This window comes from Myotis brandtii, unplaced genomic scaffold (genome assembly GCF_000412655.1).
Source record: "Myotis brandtii unplaced genomic scaffold, ASM41265v1 scaffold29, whole genome shotgun sequence".
NCBI lineage: Eukaryota > Metazoa > Chordata > Mammalia > Chiroptera > Vespertilionidae > Myotis > Myotis brandtii.
In genome coordinates this window covers 3,079,249-3,099,458 of record NW_005361075.1, presented here as the reverse complement: position 1 = coordinate 3,099,458, position 20,210 = coordinate 3,079,249, and the positions used below count along the sequence as shown (strand labels likewise).

The window sequence follows — 20,210 nt, the reverse complement described above, 5'->3', positions numbered from 1 at the left end:
AGGGAGAGGGGGTGGGAGGGAGGGAGATAGTGAGAGAGAAATATCGATGTGAGAGAGAAACATTGATCAGTTGCCTCCTGCATGCATCCTGACAGGGGATTGAACCCACAACCTAGGTATGTACCCTGACCAGGAATCAAACGAACTCCCCACCTTTTGGTGTATAGGACAACACTCCCACCAACTGAGCCACACCAGCAAGGGCTAAGTACTGTGTATTTTTAAGATATGCATCGCTAAGTGGAAATCCATACCTGGGAGTAGAGGCATAGCAGAAATCATTATTAACAGTGATCTTCCCTGTAAGTAACTGGGATTCCCTCAAGAGCTGCTTCTGATATAAATTACCTTTCTCTGAATAGTCTCTACTAATTCACAACTATGGTTTAATTTTCTCCCTCAGGCCTACCAGCTGTGGAATGCCCTCTTCTAAAAAGATCCTACAGCATAGAAAGGGAGCGGTTGGATGAGCTCTATCTTGAGAGGCAAGCAGACAGGTGTCCATAGCATCTAAGGAAATTAGAAACTAACTGGGGACAGTAAGATGTCATGAGCTCCTAACTTCTCTATTTTATAACCTTCATTTCACCATGATGAAAATATCTGAAAACATGCCAATCCTATATAATAAAGGGCTAATATGCAAATAGACCGAACAGCAGAACAACCAAACAACCGGTCGCTATGACGTGCGCTGACCACCAAGGGGCATGCGTGGAACATGGCAGGCATCAGCCGTGGTCAGATGGTGGAGCAGGTGAGCGGGGGCGCCAGACCAAGACAGGGCGCCAGTCACTGTCATTGGGGCGAGCCTCTGGTGGTTACTGAAAATTCTTTGCTCCCACGCGCCATGGTCCTGCCCAGCGCTCGCACCTGCTGCTGGCGCTGGCCCCACTCACACCTGCTGCTGGTGCTGGAGCCGCCACTCACACCCACTGCTAGCACCAGCCCTGCTTGCACCCGCAGCCAGTGCCGGAGCCACGGCTCGCATCCACTGCTGGTCCCCGGCGCCAGTCCCATTCGCTCTGCGCCATCAGCGGGTGCGAGTCGCGGCTGACAGCCCTAATTGCCCCTGAGGGCTTCTCCACTTCCCCCTGCTCCTGAGGGGTGATTGGAGCAGCAGCCACCGCTCGCACCCGCTGATGGCACCGGCCCCACTCGCACCCACTGCTGGTGCCGGCCCCAATCGTTCAGCGCCATCAGGGGGTCCAGCACCATCAGTGCATGGGAGCGGCGGCAGGTGGGAGCGGGGCTGCAGGCAGACAGGGGACCTGGGGCTGTGGTGGGAGGGGCCTGGTGGGAGCACGGAGGATGGGCCAAGACCCACCCCTGTGCCTACCACAGCCTCGCGGCCCACAGATCCTTTCAAGGTGCACAAATTCGTGCACTGGGCCCTTAGTATCACTATATCAGTTATAGTGTAAAAGGGCAAGAATTGAAGATACTACATTCTATTCTGAGGTCAGCTTCAAAAGAAAAAAAAAATCCAGTAAATAACTGGTCATAAAGGCCCTGGCTAGGGAGCTGAGCTGGTTAGAGCATTGTCTGGATATGCCAAGGTTGTTAGGTTGATCCCTGATCAGGGCACATACAAGAATCAACCAATGAATCCATAAATACGTGGGATAACAAATCAATGTCTTTTTCTCTCTCAAAAATTAATAAAAAAAATTTTTTAAAAAGAACACCAAAAAATGCTGGATAAGACATTTTTAAAAAATAACTGGTCATAACATCTTTAAAGAGGAGAGAAAATAACTGATTTCCTTGGATTTGTGGGAAAGAGAGATGCCCTGCAAGTTTTAATATGAAGCCAGTGAGATGTCCTGACTACTGAGTAATGGTGAAATTATCTTACTTTCTTGGTTAAGAGTCTGCTGTCACAAAATGATAAAAGATTTCTGCTAGCTGAACATCTAGTGAAAAACCTCATTAAACTAAAAAGCAGCACATATAATTTTAAAAATTGCCTTGCTAATTATTCTACCACCCAGAAGACATAAGAAATAAGTAGAATTATATTCTGAACCTAATTTGACCAAGAAGAAACTGATCAGAAAAGAGGACGTGGTGGGAGCCTCAAAAGAAAGCAGCCCAGCCAAATAGACAGGAATAACAAACAGACAGGAAGAACAAGGAGCACAGCAGATGTGATTCCTAGCTTTTTAAAGAATAGGCTTCAAAAGTGAAGACAGGACCCAAGCCCATGGATGTGAGGTACTAAAAGGGAACACAAGATTGAGGTTCTCAAAAATGAAGTTCTGCCAATTTCACATTATCTGAGATGGCGGGGGGAGAGGATTGGAGGTGTCTACAAAGACTAGACAAAAAGCTCACCAATCAACTCAGAATTAGAAGGGGGTGCACAGTAAAAATACATCCAAAAGGAAAGGAACTATTTTTTAAGTGGTACTGACATAAATAAGAAGCGAGCTTGAGCTGAAACCCACAATGCGCTGAGACTTGCAACAAAGGTAAGAGAAGCACAGGTCCGCTCTTTGATGGAAATGGCATATTACTAGTTAATATGAAGCAGAGACAAAGAACATCTCAATTCCTGTTTTTCTCCTATCTTTCCTGTAGTAGTAGTAATTTTTAAAATGAGGTAAGTATAGTCTCCCTACCTTAACCAGAGTGATCTGACATGAAATCTGGGCAAGACTAAGAGATTATTAAAAGAATAGTTTGAGTATTTAGGCAGGGCATCGGGGATCACTAGGAGCCATAAGCAAACAAACTCATATTCCCTTTTTATATGATTGGACCAGGGAATGCTGGAAACATAAATATTTCTGGATTTTAGCAATGTATAAAATTAAGTATCTCCAGGCACTGGCCCAGAAACACTGTGGTGCATGGGCCCTGATCCCCTCTGCTGGGCCTCAGGGATAAGTTTGGCTACAGACATCAAGGAAAAGAAAAAAAAAAGGAAAAAAAAATAAAGTATCTCCTGTTATCTCTGTTCAAGGTGAAAAATATGAATTTTGCTACAGTTAAGTGGTTTTACAGATAACTATACAACTGTACCTAAAGAGTGCAGATAAACTAGGAGGTATAGTAGTATTCCACAAGACCCCAGAGAAACTCGTCCCCTGCAACATTTTAAACAAATGACTTGATAAGGACACTGAAAAGGATGATGATCAAATATGCAAATCACAGGAATCTGGGATGGAAAAGCAAATATCCTATATGATAGAATCAACTTTTAAAATAATTCTAATTGGCTGGAACAGAAGGCTAAATCTAACAGGATAAGATTTAATAAGGATAAATATTAAGCCATACACTTTAAATTTAAAACAGCCAAGTGATCCAATATATGTAAGAAAGACTAGGCCCGCAGTGGTTCTCAACCTTCTGGCCCTTTCAATAGTTCCTCATGTTGTGACCCAACCATAAAATTATTTTCGTTGCTACTTCATAACTGTAATGTTGCTACTGTTATGAATCGTAATGTAAATATCTGATATGCAGGATGGTCTTAGGCGACCCCTGTGAAAGGGTTGTTTGACCGCCAAAGGGGTCACGACCCACAGGTTGAGAACCGCTGGACTAGGGCTTTAAAAAAAATCGATTTCAATGAGATAAACAGTGTGATATGGTTGCCCAAAATGCTGATATCAGCTTTCATGAAAAACACCATCTGGCCCAGCTGGCATGGCTGAGCGGTGGAGCGTCAGCCTCTGAACCGGGAGGTCATGGTTCGACTCCCCGTCACAGGCCTGGGATGCGGGCTCCACCCCCAGTGTGGGGTGTGCAGGATGTTGGTCTGAAGCAAAGAAGTCTTGTTGGATCCACTCTATAGGGATATTCAATTCCCAGTTCAGGGTTGAAAGAATCCTCTTTAAAATGTTCTCCAAAACAATGGGGCACGCTCCCTCTTGGGAGCATGCCCACACCCTTCTTCCCTCTCAGGCATGCATCTCCTAAGCTGTAAGGGTGCTGGAGTATGAGTCAGTTTACTGCTAAATCTGGTGTCAACTGCTCAGGAACCTGTGCTGTGAATATTTGAGAAATATCACCATGACAAAGGAGTAACAAACCTTGCAATAAACTTGTTCAGTGACAGTGCAAGTGTTAAAACACAGGCAAAAACAAACATCACTGGATAGGTCTTTAGTGAGACAGAGGCCCAGGGAGCCTGAAGCATCTAGCGGAGCAAAGAGACAAAAGAAAGAATCCAGGAGACCAGCTACCTGAAGCTTTTTATGGAAGGGGACTCCCCAACAATAACATCCCTCCACCGCTCCTCAGTCATCAATAGCTCTCAACATTAAAGGTAAGTTCTAGGATGTATGTAAATTTTTATTTTTTACTGTACATTCCATTTCCTTTTTGTTAAATTTTCGCTTTTATTTTATGTCCTTTTGTTTTTAAAGTGTTTATATATTAAACAGTACATTAGACATGTACTGTATTCAAAGAAGGTTAAAACAAGGAATCATTTGGGGGTCAGGAACAGATTAGTTAAATTTACATTATTTCTAATGGGGGGGAAAATGATTTAGTTTTCAAGCAAATCGCTTCTCGAACAGCCTTCCAGGATGAATTAAGTTTGAGAACCGAGGTCAGCAGTAAACTGACTAATACTCACGCATTCTCTCCTTTGTTTGTCACCTGGGAGACTCATGACCCATCCTACAAATATCAGCATAAAAGTGTTGTTGGGTCCAGAACTGAAATTCTGTTCAACAACCAAGACATTTTTCTGTGAACAACTTGGTCAGGAATTGAATTGTTTGAGATGGGAGACATTCGAGGTTTGACTCTACTGTTCCTGGAACTATTTTCCAGATCTCAATATGGTCTTAATATTCTTTAAGTACTTTAAGAAGGTGCTTTTAGGTATAATCCATTCTATTTCTTCAGCAGTTAAGAGAGACCAAAAGCTTGAATAGTTGTCATCATGTACCTCTCAAAGTTTACCCAAAAATATGAAGCTAATTTATTTTCCCTCCAAGTTTTTGAATCTCCCTCATTTCTGCTCTGTTGGTTTTTTTTTAACTTCAATCTTTAATCCTTGTCTATTTTATTTTATTTTAATATTTATTTTATTGATTTTTTACAGCGAGGAAGGGAGAGGGATAGAAACAGAGTTAGAAACATCGATGAGAGAGAAGCATCGATCAGCTGCCTCCTGCACACCCCTACTGGGGATGTGCCTGCAACCAAGGTACATGCCCTTGACAGGAATCGAACTTGGGACCCTTCAGTCCCCAGGCTGCCGCTCTATTCAGTAAGCCAAACCGGCTAGGGCTCTGCTGGGTTATTTGTCACTAATTTACTTCTATAGGCAATGTTCTTTATTTTATTTTAGGTAAGAAAGTCACTAAAAACTTCTCATTTCAAATGTCTGCAAGTCTTACTTATTTTGGAAGTGGAAAAGTATCTGACCAATGTCAGATACTTCAAGAGAATTTATAAGATATTACATGTTTAATCAGAGACCTCTGAATCACAAAGTCCTACTCAGGAGATTTGCCAGATATAGGCCTGTTTTCTCAGTTTTTTTCCTGCATTACAGGATTAGCTCTTACCAGCCTATAAATCTCATTAAAACACTGCTAATTGAAAACATCACCTGTGGCATCATTAGTACCAGGCTCTTTTATTAAATTTCTGAAATTACTGACTCTTCACATTAATAGCAAGGTGATGAATGGCAACCTGCAACAATATTCATGGGTTATATATTCTGGAAATCTGACAATTTCGATATAGAAAGTAGAACTCCCATTTCAGTATTCAAAGCTTCTTTTCGGGTCCAAAATGACCACCTTTGGGGTTCTTCTGCCTTGCCCATTCCATCCCTACTACCACACCTAGCTTCAAAGCCATACAATCTCCCCAGTCCCCAGTTCCTCCCAGTAGTAAAAGATAAGCACAGATATTTTTCCCTTTTCTTTTTGTTTGTTTTTTGTTTTTTAACTTTAACTGGGGAAATCCTGTAAGTACCAGAACACTAGTCCTATGTAATGGTAAGAGTCTTTAGCTATCCCTTCTCCCTTTAAGCTCACAGTGGTAGGGCTTATAAGAATTCTCCTCCTTCAGACCAGACCTTTGATAAAGGCCCTTTCTTCTAAAGTGGCCAACATGTTCGAAGATGCCCTCATTTAGGTCTGATGATGCAATCAAAGCAGATCTGTTATTTGCTCCCTTTCTCTTTTATAGAGAATCAGTTACATCTCTAAGAATATGCAAAGCAGAAGATGCCCAGTTCACTAAGCTTCAACCCTTCTTAGGAATGATAACTAGCTTTTCATCATTATCCTCCCATCTGCAGCCAAAGTAACCTCTAAAACTGTAAGTCTAAGATATCACTACTCTGTTTACATCAAGCATGTCAAACTCTCAGCCCACAATGAATATTTTCGCGGCCCAGCCAATATAACAGTATGTAAGAAACATTTTAATAAAAATTTTGTAACAATTTTTACAATATCCTGTTATACATAATTATTAATAATGAACTACAACGTTTGCTAATGACTGATTACTATAATCGTGTTGCATTCATTTTCCTATGCGCCTTACGCGCAGGCGCACCATTTCTCTCCACTAATACTAGCAACATTTTTATTAGAATATTTTAGAATTTTTATTAGAATATTTTAGCAGCCAAATGCCATGTCATTAGTCTTGTACTGACTTGTTTGTGTGCGCAACAGGAAATATTTTGCTTTTGGAGAACAAGAAAAATAGGTTTATTTGCATTATGCTTATTAATTTGTGCAGTTATTCAGTGTCTGGTAAGTTAATGTTCAAGAAAAAATATTAATTTTTATTAAAGCGTCTATTTTATATTAACAATTACTCATTTATTTCAGCCCTTTGTATTCAGCATGTCTCTATCGAAATAAACCTACGTTTCTGTGAAAATTGAAGTTTTTGTTTTTTTGCAGCCCACATAAACTTAAACCTTGTTTATCTGGCCCGTGTGAGCCTTTGAGTTTGACATGCTTGGTTTCCATGCTTCTGTAGCTTCTCAGTGAAATCATGATAGTTCTCAACAGGGCTTCCAAGGCCCTTCCAAACTGGACCGGCTTACCTGTACAGTCTTATCTCATTACCTTCCCTTTCTAAAAGTTCCAGCTGATGAACTGAAGTTCTTTTTCCTTGCTGTCCTCTACTCCAATTCCTCTCAACTATTACCCCAGGAAGAGTAATAACAAATGCGAAGGCCCTGAGGTGGGAGTGTGCACAGCATCTGAGGAGCTGTAAGAAAGCCAGATGTGGCTGGGGCAGAGCAAGACAGGAGAACAGAAGTTATGGACAAGATGTCCAGTGAGGCACTCCATGTGTATTAATCAGAACTAAGGCTTTTATTTAAAGTGAGATGCAAAATCATTGGAGAATTTTCAGGAGAAAAGTAACATGATCAGTGGTTGAGCGTCAACCTATGAACCAGGAGGCCACCAAGTAACAAGAGTAAACTCTAGGGAGGGAGTAGAATCTGATTTCCAATGTTACCACATTACAATACTCAAAATGTACAGTTCCCAACAACAAAAATTACGACGCATACAAAGACACAGGAAAGTATGGTCCATTCACAGGGGAGAAAAAGAAATTGACAGAAACCATCCCTGAGCAAGCCCAGATACTAGATTTACTATTCAAAGACTTTAACTGTCTTTCCCCCACCTCCCCAAACTATAGAATAAAGTTTATTTAGAAAGTCACAGAGGTAGAAGAAGTGAGCCATAGAAGAAACAGGCTCAGGAAACAAGTTACAGAGGCCAAAAAAACGGTCTTTGGAGCTCAGAAGAAAGAAAAAGGCAAGGGGGGGTAGAGGGTGGGGAAAGGAGCAGGCACACTCCATAGAGAACCACTAAATTAGCTGTCTTAAATATGCTCAAAGAACTGAAGGAACCCATGGACAAATAACTAAAGGAAATCAGAAGAGCAATGTATGATTAAGAATGGGCCCTAACCAGTTTGGCTCAGTGGATAGAGCGTCGGCCTGTGGACTCAAGGGTCCCAGGTTTGATTCCGGTCATGGGCATGTACCTTGGTTGTGGGCACATCCCCAGTAGGGGGTGTGCAGGAGGCAGCTGATCGATGTTTCTCTCTCATCGATGTTTCTAACTCTCTTCCTCTCCTTTCCTCTCTGTTAAAAATCAATAAAATATATTAAAAAAAAAAAGAATGGCAATAAAAAGATAGAAAGTATAAAATGGAACCAGACAGAAGTTCTGGATAAAAAAGTACAATAGCTGGGGTTAAAAATTCATAAACAATATTGAAAAACAAAGTAGAGGGACTCAAATTTCCAAATTTCAGAACTTATTTCAAAGGTAAAGTAATCAAAACTGTGTGGTACTAGCAAAGAATAGAATATCAACCAACAGAATAGAACTAAGAGTCCACAAACAAATCTTTATATCTATGGCCACTTGATTTTCCACAAGGGTAACAAGAAAATTCAATGGGGAAAGAAATGAACAAATGGTGGGTAGGACAACTGGATATCCACATGCAAACAAATGAAGTTGGACCCCTACCTCATTCCATATATAAGAATCAACTCAAAGTAGACCAATTACCTAAATATAAGACTCTCAGAAGAAACCACTTGTTAAAACTTCGTGACATTTGATTTGGCAATAGATTCTTAAAGTTGAAACCAAAAGCATGAGTAACAAAAGAAAACATAGGTAAACTGAACTTCATCAAAATTAAACACTTTTGTAAGTCAATAGTTTATAGTATTGTATTGGTGTTAAGTTCTTGATTTTATGTAAGAGAATTTGTGAAAAGACAACCTACATAATGGGAGAAAATATCTGCAAACCATTTATCTGATAATGATGTAGTACCTAGAATATATAAAAAACTCTTACAACTCAGCAACAAAAAAAAAGACAATCCAATTTAAACCTGGGCAAGAGACTTGAATAGACACTTCTCCAAAGATATACAAGTGATCAATAAGCACATGAAATGATGTTCACCAACATGGTCATTAAGGAAATGCAAAACAAAACCACAATGAGATATTACTTCACACTCACTAGGATAACTTTAATTAAAAAAAAAAAAGAAAGAAAAAGAAATGTTGGTGAGGATGTAGAGAAACAGAAACCCTTGTATAGTGGGAATAGTTCAGATGCTGTGTAAACAGCTTGGAAGTGCCCTCCCTCTCGGGAGCACACCCACGCCTTTCCCTTCTCCTTCCCCCCAGGGATGTTACCTTTCCTTTGTCTTTCTCTTTCCTAAACTCCCAGGGCCCTCTTTTTGTTTCCATAACTTGTTTCTTGAGCCTAAGCAGCCCAGCTGGCTCACTTCTACTACCTCTATAACTTTCCCTTGTAATTAAAAAATACATATATTTTTATTAATTTCAGAAAGGAAGGAGAGGGAGAGAGAAATAGAAACATCAATGATGAGAGAGAATCATTGATCGGTTGCCTACTGCACATCCCACACTGGGGATCAGGCCCACACACAACCTATGCATGTGCCCTGACTGGGAATCAAACCGTAAATGTCCTGGTTCATAGGTCAATGCTCAACCACTGAGCCACGCCAGCCAAGCTCTCTTATAATCCTATATAATAAAAGCCTAATATGCTAAGTGTCCAGTCATCTGGTCGTCCATTCAACCAATCAAAGCATAATATGCTAAGGCCACTCAACTGCTCACTATGACGTGCACTGACCACCAGGGGGCAGATGCTCTGACCAGTAGGTTAGCTTGTTGCTCAGGACTGAGCGAGACAGGCCGGACAAGCCCTGGAGCCCTCCTGTAGTCCCTCCCCGTCTGGCCTGGCCTGCACCCTCGCAATCCGGGAACCCTGGGGGGATGTTGGAGAGCCGGTTTTGGCCCGATCCCGCAGGCCAGGCTAGGGGACCCCACTGATGCATGAATCCATGCACTGGGCCTCTAGTTTGAAAATAAAGAAATACAATAGCTTAGCAGTTCTTGAAAAAAATTAAGCATGTACTACACATCTATTAGAATAGCCAAAATCTGGAACACTGAGAACACCAAATGCTGACAAGGATGTGAAGCAACAGGAACTCTCACTCATTGCTGATGGGAAGCAAAATGGTACAACCATTCTGAAGGGCAGTTGGGCGGTTTCTTATAAAAGTAAGCACATTCTTACTATATGATCCAATAATAACATCAATGATATTTACTCAAAGTAGTTGAAAACTATCTCCACACCAAAACCTACACATGGATGTTTATACAAGCTTTATTCATAACTGCCAAAAATTGGAAGAAACAAAGATCTCTTTCAGTAGGTGAATGGATAAATAAATCCTTCTAGACGAGCGGTTCTCAACCTGTGGGTCGCGACCCCTTTGGCAGTCGAACGACCCTTTCACAGGGGTCGCCTAAGACCATCCTGCATATCAGATATTTACATTATAATTCATAACAGTAGCAACATTACAGTTATGAAGTAGCAACGAAAAGAATTTTATGGTTGGGTCACAACATGAGGAACTGTATTTAAAGGGCCAGAAGGTTGAGAACCACTGTTCTAGACAATGAAATATTACTCACCGCTAAAAATAAATTAGCTATTGCCCTAACTGGTTTGGCTCAGTGGATAGAGCGTCGGCCTGTGGACTGAAAGGTCCCAGGTTCGATTCAGGTCAAGGATGCATGTGCCTTGGTTGTGGGCACATCCCCAGTGGGAGGTGTGCAGGAGGCAGCTGATCAATGTTTCTCTCTCATCGGTATTTCTAACTCTCTATCCCTCTCCCTTCCTCTCTGTAAAAAATCAATAAAATATATTTTTAAAAAAATAAATAAAATAAAAATAAATGAGCTATCAAGCCATGAAAAGACATGGAAGAATGTTAACTACATGTTACTAAATGAAAGAAGCCAATCTGAAAAGACTACATATTGTATGATTCTAATTATATGTCACTCTGGTAAAGAGAAAACTATGGAGACAGTAAAAAGAACAACAGTTGCCAGGGATAGGGGTGGGGAAATGAATGGGCAGAACATAGAGGATTTTTAGAGCAATGAAAATACTCCGTAACGACACAGGTACACGTCATTATAAATTTGTCTAAACCTATAGGATGTACAATACCAAAAGTGAACCCTAAGGTAAACTGTGGACTTTGAGTGATTATGATGTGTCAATGTAGGTTCATCAATGTAGGTACAGAATGTGTACCACTCTGGTGGGGGAGGCTCTACATACATGGAAGCAGGGGGTACATGCGAAATTTCTGTACCTTCCTCTATTGCTGTGAACCTAAAAAAAAAAGGGTCTTTAAATTAAAAAAAAAAGTTTAGCATAGAATTACCATATTACCGTATGACCCATCAATTCCAATTCTAAATATATACCCCAGAGAAATGAAAACATATGTCTAGTAAAGCATGGTGACTATCTAAACTAATAAAAGGGTAATATGCTACTTAGACCGGGCATCTTCCGGACGTCCTTCCGGACAAAGCCATGGCGGCAGGGGCTGAGGCAGAGGCAGTTAGGGGTGATCAGGCCGGCAGGGGATGGCAGTTATGGGCGATCGGGCCGGCAGGGGAGCAGTTAGGGGGCAATCAGGCCAGCAGGGAAGAGCAGTTAGGGGCAAGGCCAGCAGGCAGAGGCAGTTAGGGGCAATCAGGCAGGCAGTCAGGCGAGCGGTTAGGAGCCTGCAGTCCCGGACTGCGAGAGGGATGTCCCAGACTGGAGAGGGTGCAGGCCAGGCTGAGGGACACCCCTCCCCGCCCCGTGCATGGGGTCTCTAGTAGTTAATAATACTGTATTGCATATCTGAAAGTTGCTAAGAGTAAATCTTAAAAGTTCTCACCACCAGAAGAAAAGAAATTTTGCAATTATGTACAGTGACAGATGTTAACTGGACTTATTGTGTTGATCATTTCATAAAATATACAAATACCAAATCAGTACGTTGTACACCTGAAACTAATATAATGATGTCAATTATACCTCAATAAAGAGAAAAATATGTCTACACAGAAACTTGAACATGTTTATAAACATTTTGTTGTTATTTCCTACATAAGCATAACGCTAGCTACCATTATTCATAATAGTCAAAAGGAAAAAAACAATCCAAATGTCCATTCATAGCTGAATGGATAAACAAATTGTGATATATACATACAAGGGCATATTACTCAGCCATAAAAGAGTGAAGTACTGAAGTATTGATACATGCTGCCATGTGGGCGAACCCTGAAAATTTATGCTGACAGAAGCCAGACACACAAAGTCACACACCATATAATTCCATTATGTGAAATATCCAGAATAGGTAAAGCCATGTTAGCTGTTACTAGGGAGAGAGGGGCGAGGGAAATGAGAAGCAAGTGTTTAACAAGTAGAGGATTTTCTTTGGGGGTGATGAAAATGCTTTGGAACTACACTGAGTGCCCAGATTATTATGACCACCTGACGTTTGTAGGCAAATTAGCTATAATTGCGCGCTGAAGATGCTAGAGGGCCAGACCATTATAAATAGGGAAGCAGGTTGTTTACCACGACAGTAGAATTGATTTTTTTCTGAAGATATGGGTAAACAACGCGATTTAACAGCCTTTGAATGTGGGTCGCACACACACACACACCCTGAGTGGCCAGATTATTATGGCCACCCCATCAGTACTTCATTGGGCCACCTTTTGCCTTCAATACTGCGGGAATTCTTCTTGGCATTGACTCCATGAGATGTTGAAAGGTGATGCGAGGTATCTGACACCATGCCTGATGAATACCACGGTCCAGTTCTGTGAGATTTGATGGTTGTGGAACCAGCTGCCTGATGGCTTTTTTAACTTCATCCCACAAGTGCTCAATTGGATTGAGATCTGGTGATTGTGGGGGCCACCTAAGCAAGGGAGTCTCCCTCATGTTCTTGAAACCCCTCCTGCACAATACGAGCACCGTGGCATGGCGCATTGTCTTGTTGGAAGAAGCCATCTCCATAGGGATACGCCATCAACATGATAGGATGAACTTGATCAGCAACGATACTTAGGTATGTTGTGCTATTCAGATGTTGTTCCGCATGAATTAAAGGGCCCAAATCATGCCAGGAAAACATGCCCCAAACCATAACACTGCCCCCACCAGCTTGAAGGGTTGTACTCATGCATGTGGGGTGCATGCTTTCATGCTGTTTCCGCCAAATTCTCACTCTGCCATCTGCATGATGCAACTGGAAATGTGATTCATTAGACCACATGACTTTTTTCCAATGCTCAACTATCCAATCCTTGTGTTCCTGTGCGAATTGGAGACGTTTTATCTTGGTAACTGCAGACAGCAAAGGTGTTCGACCAGGCCTTCAGCTTCCATATCCCATACGATGCAGTGTACGGGGAATATGCCTACAAACATCAGGTGGTCATAATAATCTGGCCACTCAGTGTAGAGGTGGTAGTTGCACAGCACTGTGAACACACTAAATGCCATTGAACTGTTCACTTTAAAATGATTAATTTTATGTAATGTGAATTCCATTTCAACTTAAAAAAGGAGCCCTAGCTGATCTGGCTCAGTGGATAGAGCGTCGGCCAGGGGACTGAAGGGTCCCGGGTTCGATTCCGGTCGGGGGGCACATGCCTGGGTTGCGGGCCCGATCCCCAGTGGGGGGCGTGCAGGGGGCAGGCAATCAGTGATTCTCTCTCATCACTGATGTTTCTATCTCTCTCTCCATTTCCCTTCCTCTCTGAAATCAATAAGAATATGTTTTTTTTAAAAAAGGAGAAAAAGGGAAAATTTATAAAAGTGTGGCTTGATTGGGCATCGTCACATGCACTGAAAGGTTACTGGTTCAATTCCTGGTCAGGGCACATCCCCAAGCTGGGTTGCGTGTGGGCGTCATCCCCAGTAGGGGGTATGCAGGAGGGAGCCAATCAGTGTGCTCTCACATGGATGTCCCTCTCTTTTCCCTTCGCTTCTCTCTAAAATCAATAACTATTCATAAATACATAAATCACAAAATCTAATTTTTACTTTGTAAAATAACAGTTCTATTGAAATACAATTCAGATATCATACAATTTACCCATTTAAAGTGTATAATTCAATTGTTTTTAGGTAGTCACAGAGTTGTACAACCATTACCACTTTAGAACACTTTTATAACACACACCCCAAAATAATGGTACTATTAGCAATCACTCCCCATTCATTCCTTTCCCATAGCTCTAGTCAAGCAGTAATCTGTCTCTAGAGATTTGCCTATTCTGTACATTTCATAGAAAAGGAATCATACGTTATGTGGTTTTTGTGACTGGCTTCTTTCAGCATGTTTTTAAAGACTCTCCTTTAGCCCTAACTGGTTTGGCTCAGAGGATAGAGCGTCGGCCTGCAGACTGACGGGTCCCAGGTTCGATTCCAGTCAAGGGCATGTACCTTGGCTGCGGGCACATCCCCAGTAGGGGGTGTGCAGGAGGCAGCTGATCAATGTTTCCCGCTCATCGATGTTTCTAACTCTCTATCCCTCTCCCTTCCTCTCTGTAAAAAATCAATAAAATATATTTTAAAAAAAACTCTCCTTTATTTTAACTATAAAGTCTGTGCCATGTATTAAATGTAAGAAAAAAAGTAAGGAGACTATTAAAGGGCTACTTATGAAAAGAATATTACTGAATAGAATGGCAGATCAAAAATAAAAAAGAACACTTCAGTTAAGATGAATCTTCATAAAATATAAATCAATAAATTTGAAGCAAAATCATTAAAATAAACAAGCTAGGGTAAAACAAATATATTAGGAAAAGAATTTTACAAAACAAATTGCTTGTCAAAGAGAACATTTTTCCTAATGAAGGTGTAGGAAAAGCAATCACCAGATCTAATTAAAAGGAGAAACCGGAAGAGCAAAAAGCCATTACCTCTGTCTATAAAAACTCCTCTAGTCAGTGTTTCTTGAAATGTGGTCCCTGGACTACCTGCATCAAAATCATCTATGAACTTGTTTTTAAAAAATCAGATTTCTGGTCTGTGTCCTAGACAATCACCAAAGTGGGACCTTGGAAACTATTTTTAGTAAGTATTCCAGATGATTCTCATGAATACTCAAATTTGAGAATTAATATCTAAGTAACACAAATTAATGTGTATGCAAGAACCAAGAGAATAGTGACAAGAGCAAAATGCATGAAAAAAAGCAAAGAAAAAAAATAAAAATTTAGTACATTATAAAAACATAAAATGATGTTTGAAAACTCCTGTAAATTTATGTTGAAAACAAATTCTAAATGTGTAAATATGCAAGCCATTCTTACTAATACCTGTGAAGACCACTCACATTGATGAGTGATAGAAAGCACTCATCAATGTAAGGTCATGTAGCAGAGAGAGTCTATAGTGGATTTGCAAATGTTCGTTAACAATGTTAACTATTTTTATAACAAATACAGTTATGTTTAATTATCTACATCCTCAACTCAACCTAGACAAGAACCAAACTTTTGCTGTGGTAATCTTTAAATGAACAATAGCTTAAATTGTCAAATATTATGTCAGATACCGACATGCAAGCTCAGGGTCCAGACATTTACTTTCAGACCAAGTTAATCACTATTTTTATGATCAGACTTATGTAAACAAGGTCAGACAAAACTAGAGTTAAATTGGCTCAGTGGATAGAGCATTGGCCTGCGTACTGAAGCGTCTCAGGTTCGGTTCCAGTCAAGGGCACATGCCCGGGTTGTGGGTTCGAGCCCCAGTAGGGGGCATGTAGGAGGCAGCTGATCAATGATACTTTCTCATCATTGATGTTTCTCTCTCTCTCTCCCTCTTCCTTCCTCTCTGAAATCAATACAAATATATTTTTAAAAATTCCTCAAGACTAAGAGCATTGCATGATAGAACTCAAATTTCCTTGAAAATCACAAATATATGTATATACAGATAGCCTTTATTGTTCTAACTGTAAGCAAAGATTCCTGAAGGTGAGGTATTTACTAAATTTTAACTCATAATTTTACTTCAGTGAGGAAAGTCCATTTTGGTTTCATAGGGATAAAGAAAGGAAGTTTACATTATGTGACTCTCAAAGGATCTCACTATCAGAATGCAAAATTTGTCAACTTTTCCCATAAAAAAGCTTATTTTCTCAATAACCTCCTAAACCCAATTAAGGTGTTAAGTTCTAAAGTCTCTTTTGAGGGCTAGGTGGAAAAGGTGAAGGTATTAAGCAAAAAAGCACACAACAATAACAAAAAATACCCTTATAGACAGACAACAGCATGGTGATTACCAAAGGGAAAGGGAGGTGGGGGGAGGTAGGAGAGAGTAAATGGGGGATAAATGGTGATCGAAGGATACTCGGGGTGGTAAACATACAATATACACATGATGTATTACAGAACTGTACACCTGAAACCTATATAATTTTATTAACCAAGGTCACCCCAATAAATTCAATAAAAATAAAGTCTCTTTTGACTTATTTAGATTAAGCCTTATAAATGCATTTGGAAACCCAGTTACTTTCTATCTAACCCTAAGATGCACATGTTTCAACATTTCCAGACATGGTTCTTGCACATCTTCAACATGAAACAAACTATACTGGGAGAATGAAGCAGGTAAGTGCATGGGAAAGTAATGTTGCTTCCAAAGGGTACTTTATTATCAACATTTGGTTTGATACATGAAGCTCTAAAAGCATCTAAAAGTCCTCTTTGATACTTTTTCATTTCACAACTATGTTTCAAAAGTTCCTAGAAGTAAGCAAAGCATTAAAAGCAGGCTAAGATACAGATGTGTGGACTTCTTCACCAAGGTCTCACATTTCCTTCCAACAGTCAACCAATATTCATCATTAAGACCCAGCTTCCAACGCCCCAACTCCCTCGACATTCCCCACATGCTCAGGACAGCCTCTTCCTCAAACAAGTCCAGTCCAATCTACACCCACCACCACCACCACCACCACCAGTCTCCCAAGCCTCCCACACTGGCACAACATCCTCTCAACATTTCTCTGGTTGCTATTCTTCCTCCTCCTACTGATCCTGCAGACTTGACACTGCCCACAATCTCCAGTTCCATTGTCCACAATACTCAAACTCAAAGCAGCAAAAGAAAAAAGGCCCTTTTCCCTAACTGCAGACAACTCCTTTAACTCTCCCCCAGCTTACCCCCGTCTCCACTCTCTATCCTGCCTTTGTTATTCAGAAGGTGCAGGGTCTGGGAAAATCTCACTCACCTCATGCTATAGGCACCGGCACCCAGCTCCTGGCCGATCCCGGACAGACTAGCATCAAAGTCCTGCACCAGCCCGGATTCAATCACTTCATCGGCCAGAGGCAGCTTCAGAGCCCAAGCCATCCTGGCTGCTTCCTGGCCCCAGGAGACACTGTTTCTTGCACAAAGGTGAGCAGTGTGATTCTATCCAATGGGGGCAGAACTGGAGGACACTGCAAACCAAGATTTCCCACGCAGTACCCACCAGCTACCCTTTGGCCCGACCCGCACTGATCTCCCCTACCCTCGGCTCCTTGTTCTGCCCCGACTTTCAAAATCCCTCGCAATCGGCTCTCCGGAGCTGCGAGAGGGCCCTTCCGCTGATTTATTCCGACTGCCCAGGGGCAGCCCTGAGCGCCCACACTCCTCCTCTCCGGGCTCTCCCCTTCTGCGCGTGGTGGTCACTCGCTGCTTCCTAAACAGCAGCGACCCACGGCCTCCCCGGCGCTCCCAGGTCGCCGTCGCACCTTTCTCCCCCGCCCCCTTACGGCTAGGAACTCCCCCCTCCCTCCCGGGACCCGCGCTCCCTCGTCCCTCCAGGCCTCGCTTCCGGTCAGCCCCAGGATCACTTCCGGTCAACCCCGCAGCTCCTAGGACCAAATCCAGGTTTCCGCCCAGCCGACTCCCCGGCCTCGGCAACAACCCCAGGGCTGCGAAACATGGGAAGGGAAAGTCCAGCGCGGGTTTGCAACCCAGGCTCGCCAGGCTGTCCCACCGCCCACCGCCCCAGCGCCAGCCAATCATCATGGCGCCCTCTTCCTTTGCCGAGCCGGGGGACATGACGTCACCCTACCGCTCACCAATGAAAAAGAGACTTCGCTGGCCTCGGCAGTGCTGATAGGCCAGCTACCCACGGCTTCCCGCCCCGAAGTGGGCGGGGCTAATCGGGAGGGGCCCGGGCGTGCGTCAGGTGTCTCGGTTTAAACGTGCCTCCCTGTGGCTACCTGCGTTCCGGAACCGCTAGGTACCAAACCCAAACCCGCTGCGCAGGGCGTGGGTGGGGCCATCGTCCTAGTCCTACCGACTCCACCCGCCGCCTGGAGGACCGGGCCGTTTCCCAGACTCTACCGACGTGCGCTCCTTTGCCCCTGGAATGCTCTCCCCTTAAACTCGGCTCTCTGGAGGTCAGGACTCTGCTGAAATCCCGCTTCCCTGGACGGGCGTCCTCTCTTCGACCTTCCCCCAGCCCTTGCTTGTTTCACTGTCCCCAGATTTAATAAATGTTCTCTAAAATTCACCTGGACTCGTGCTGTAAGATTTTTCCTGCACAAAGGTGAGACACCCCCCCCCCCCCCCCCCCCACCCCCCCCCGCCCCGGGCCGACTGGCCCTAGGCTGACCGGTTCTGGGCTAGGTCCCCTTTCCGGTAACTAGGTAACTGTGCCATATCTAGACATGGAACCCTGCCCTCGGGGAAATATTTAGAAAAAGACAGGCATGAACTTCTCGGGAATGTTTGAGCCTGTGTTTAAAGTCTGAACCAGAATTAAGACTTCACACAGGTTTTCTTTACCTTAATTTTAATTGATTCTAAAATACACTGAGGTGGTGAAATGAAAGGTGACTCCTAAACCTTTGCCCATCCAAATCGGAATGCAGCCATCAGCCTTGAGATGTATGTCCTTGAGCCCAGTTCCCCACGAGGGGAGAAGAGCCATGGAATTCTGTGACTGGGAGGAGGAGACTTTGCCCTTCCTCTGCCTTCCCCACTGTCACTAAGAGTGAAATCCGAGTGCCATGGCTGGAAACAAGGATTCCAGGGGCTACCCTGCAGCTCTGCCTCCAACAGAGGGTCACCAGTGTCCCCCTGGAAATCCAGCAACACCTATCAATAAACCAAGTTTTTGTCCCCATAAATTCATCCCACCACAAAAATCATGGCTCCTGTTAGACAGAATAAGTAACCAGAGCACCTGTGGCACAGAGCTCCACAATCCTTATTCTAGGCCATGGGGTAAAGTTAAGGCTCATTGTGAAGGGTTCTTTTCCCTAGGTGAGATCCTGAAACTAGATTGTTTAGATGGAACAAAGCAGGGTTTACCCTAGTGTGTGGGAGTCTGTGGAAATCCTATAAAAAAAGGTAAGGACAGACAGCAATCTCCAGGTGCCACCCTGTACGACAGCGGTTCTCAACCTGTGGGTCGCGACCCCTTTGGCGGTCGAACGACCCTTTCACAGGGGTCGCCTAAGACCATCCTGCATATCAGATATTTACATTACGATTCATAACAGTAGCAACATTACAGTTATGAAGTAGCAACGAAAATAATTTTATGGTTGGGTCACAACATGAGGAACCGTATTTAAAGGGCCAGAAGGTTGAGAACCACTGCTGTATGGGGTCAGAGTAAGCACACAGGCTTTAGAAATAGCCCATTTGGGTTCAAGACCTGGTTCTGCTGCTCACAAGCAAAGCAACCTTGAGTAGTTTCTCATTTCTTCTGTGCCTCAATTTCTTATCTGTAAAATGGGTATAATATTACTTTGTAAAATCCAGTGAGAATTAACGGAAATAATGCACGTTAAATGCTTAGAAGAGTGCCTAGTGCACTCTTAGAGTCAGTGCTAAGTGGAGGTTAGCTATTATTATGATTGACAAAAAGGGGACCTGTTCTGCCTACCTCGTAGGTTAGCTATTATTATGATTGACAAAAAGGGGACCTGTCCTGCCTACCTCGTAAGACAAGTCAATTTTCTCAGAGGTTTGAGGCTCACGCTCCCTGGATCAGCACCCAGGCTTCCCTTCTTACTCATTAACTGAAGTCAGTCACTGTTGCTGAATTCCTGGGCATTTTCTTCTAGGTATAAGAAGACACCATTATCCAGGCAGGCTTTTTTGAGGGACTGACCATCTAGCGTTAACTCTCTCTCCCTTTTTTTTTTTTTAATGTTTTTATTGATTTCAGAGAGGAAGGGAGAGGGAGAGAGATAGAAACATCAATGATGAGAAAGACTCATTGATCGGCTGCCTCCTGCACGCCCCCTACTGGGGATCAAGCCC

The 20,210-nt window shown here is 42.7% G+C and overlaps 1 protein-coding gene across 3 annotated transcripts in view; it reads right to left on the bottom strand.

Moving 5' to 3' along the window:
- The window catches only part of TFCP2 (transcription factor CP2), a 47,167-nt gene extending 29,207 nt beyond the window's left edge, over nt 1-17,960 (bottom strand). For all 3 annotated transcript variants that reach the window (XM_005869247.2, XM_005869248.2, XM_014542131.1), the window contains exon 1: nt 17,173-17,960. In XM_005869247.2, coding sequence (XP_005869309.1) covers nt 17,173-17,294 — 122 coding nt within the window. In that variant the 5' untranslated portion in view covers nt 17,295-17,960. The remainder of the gene's footprint in view (nt 1-17,172) is intronic.
- Between the last annotated feature and the right edge of the window lie 2,250 nt (nt 17,961-20,210).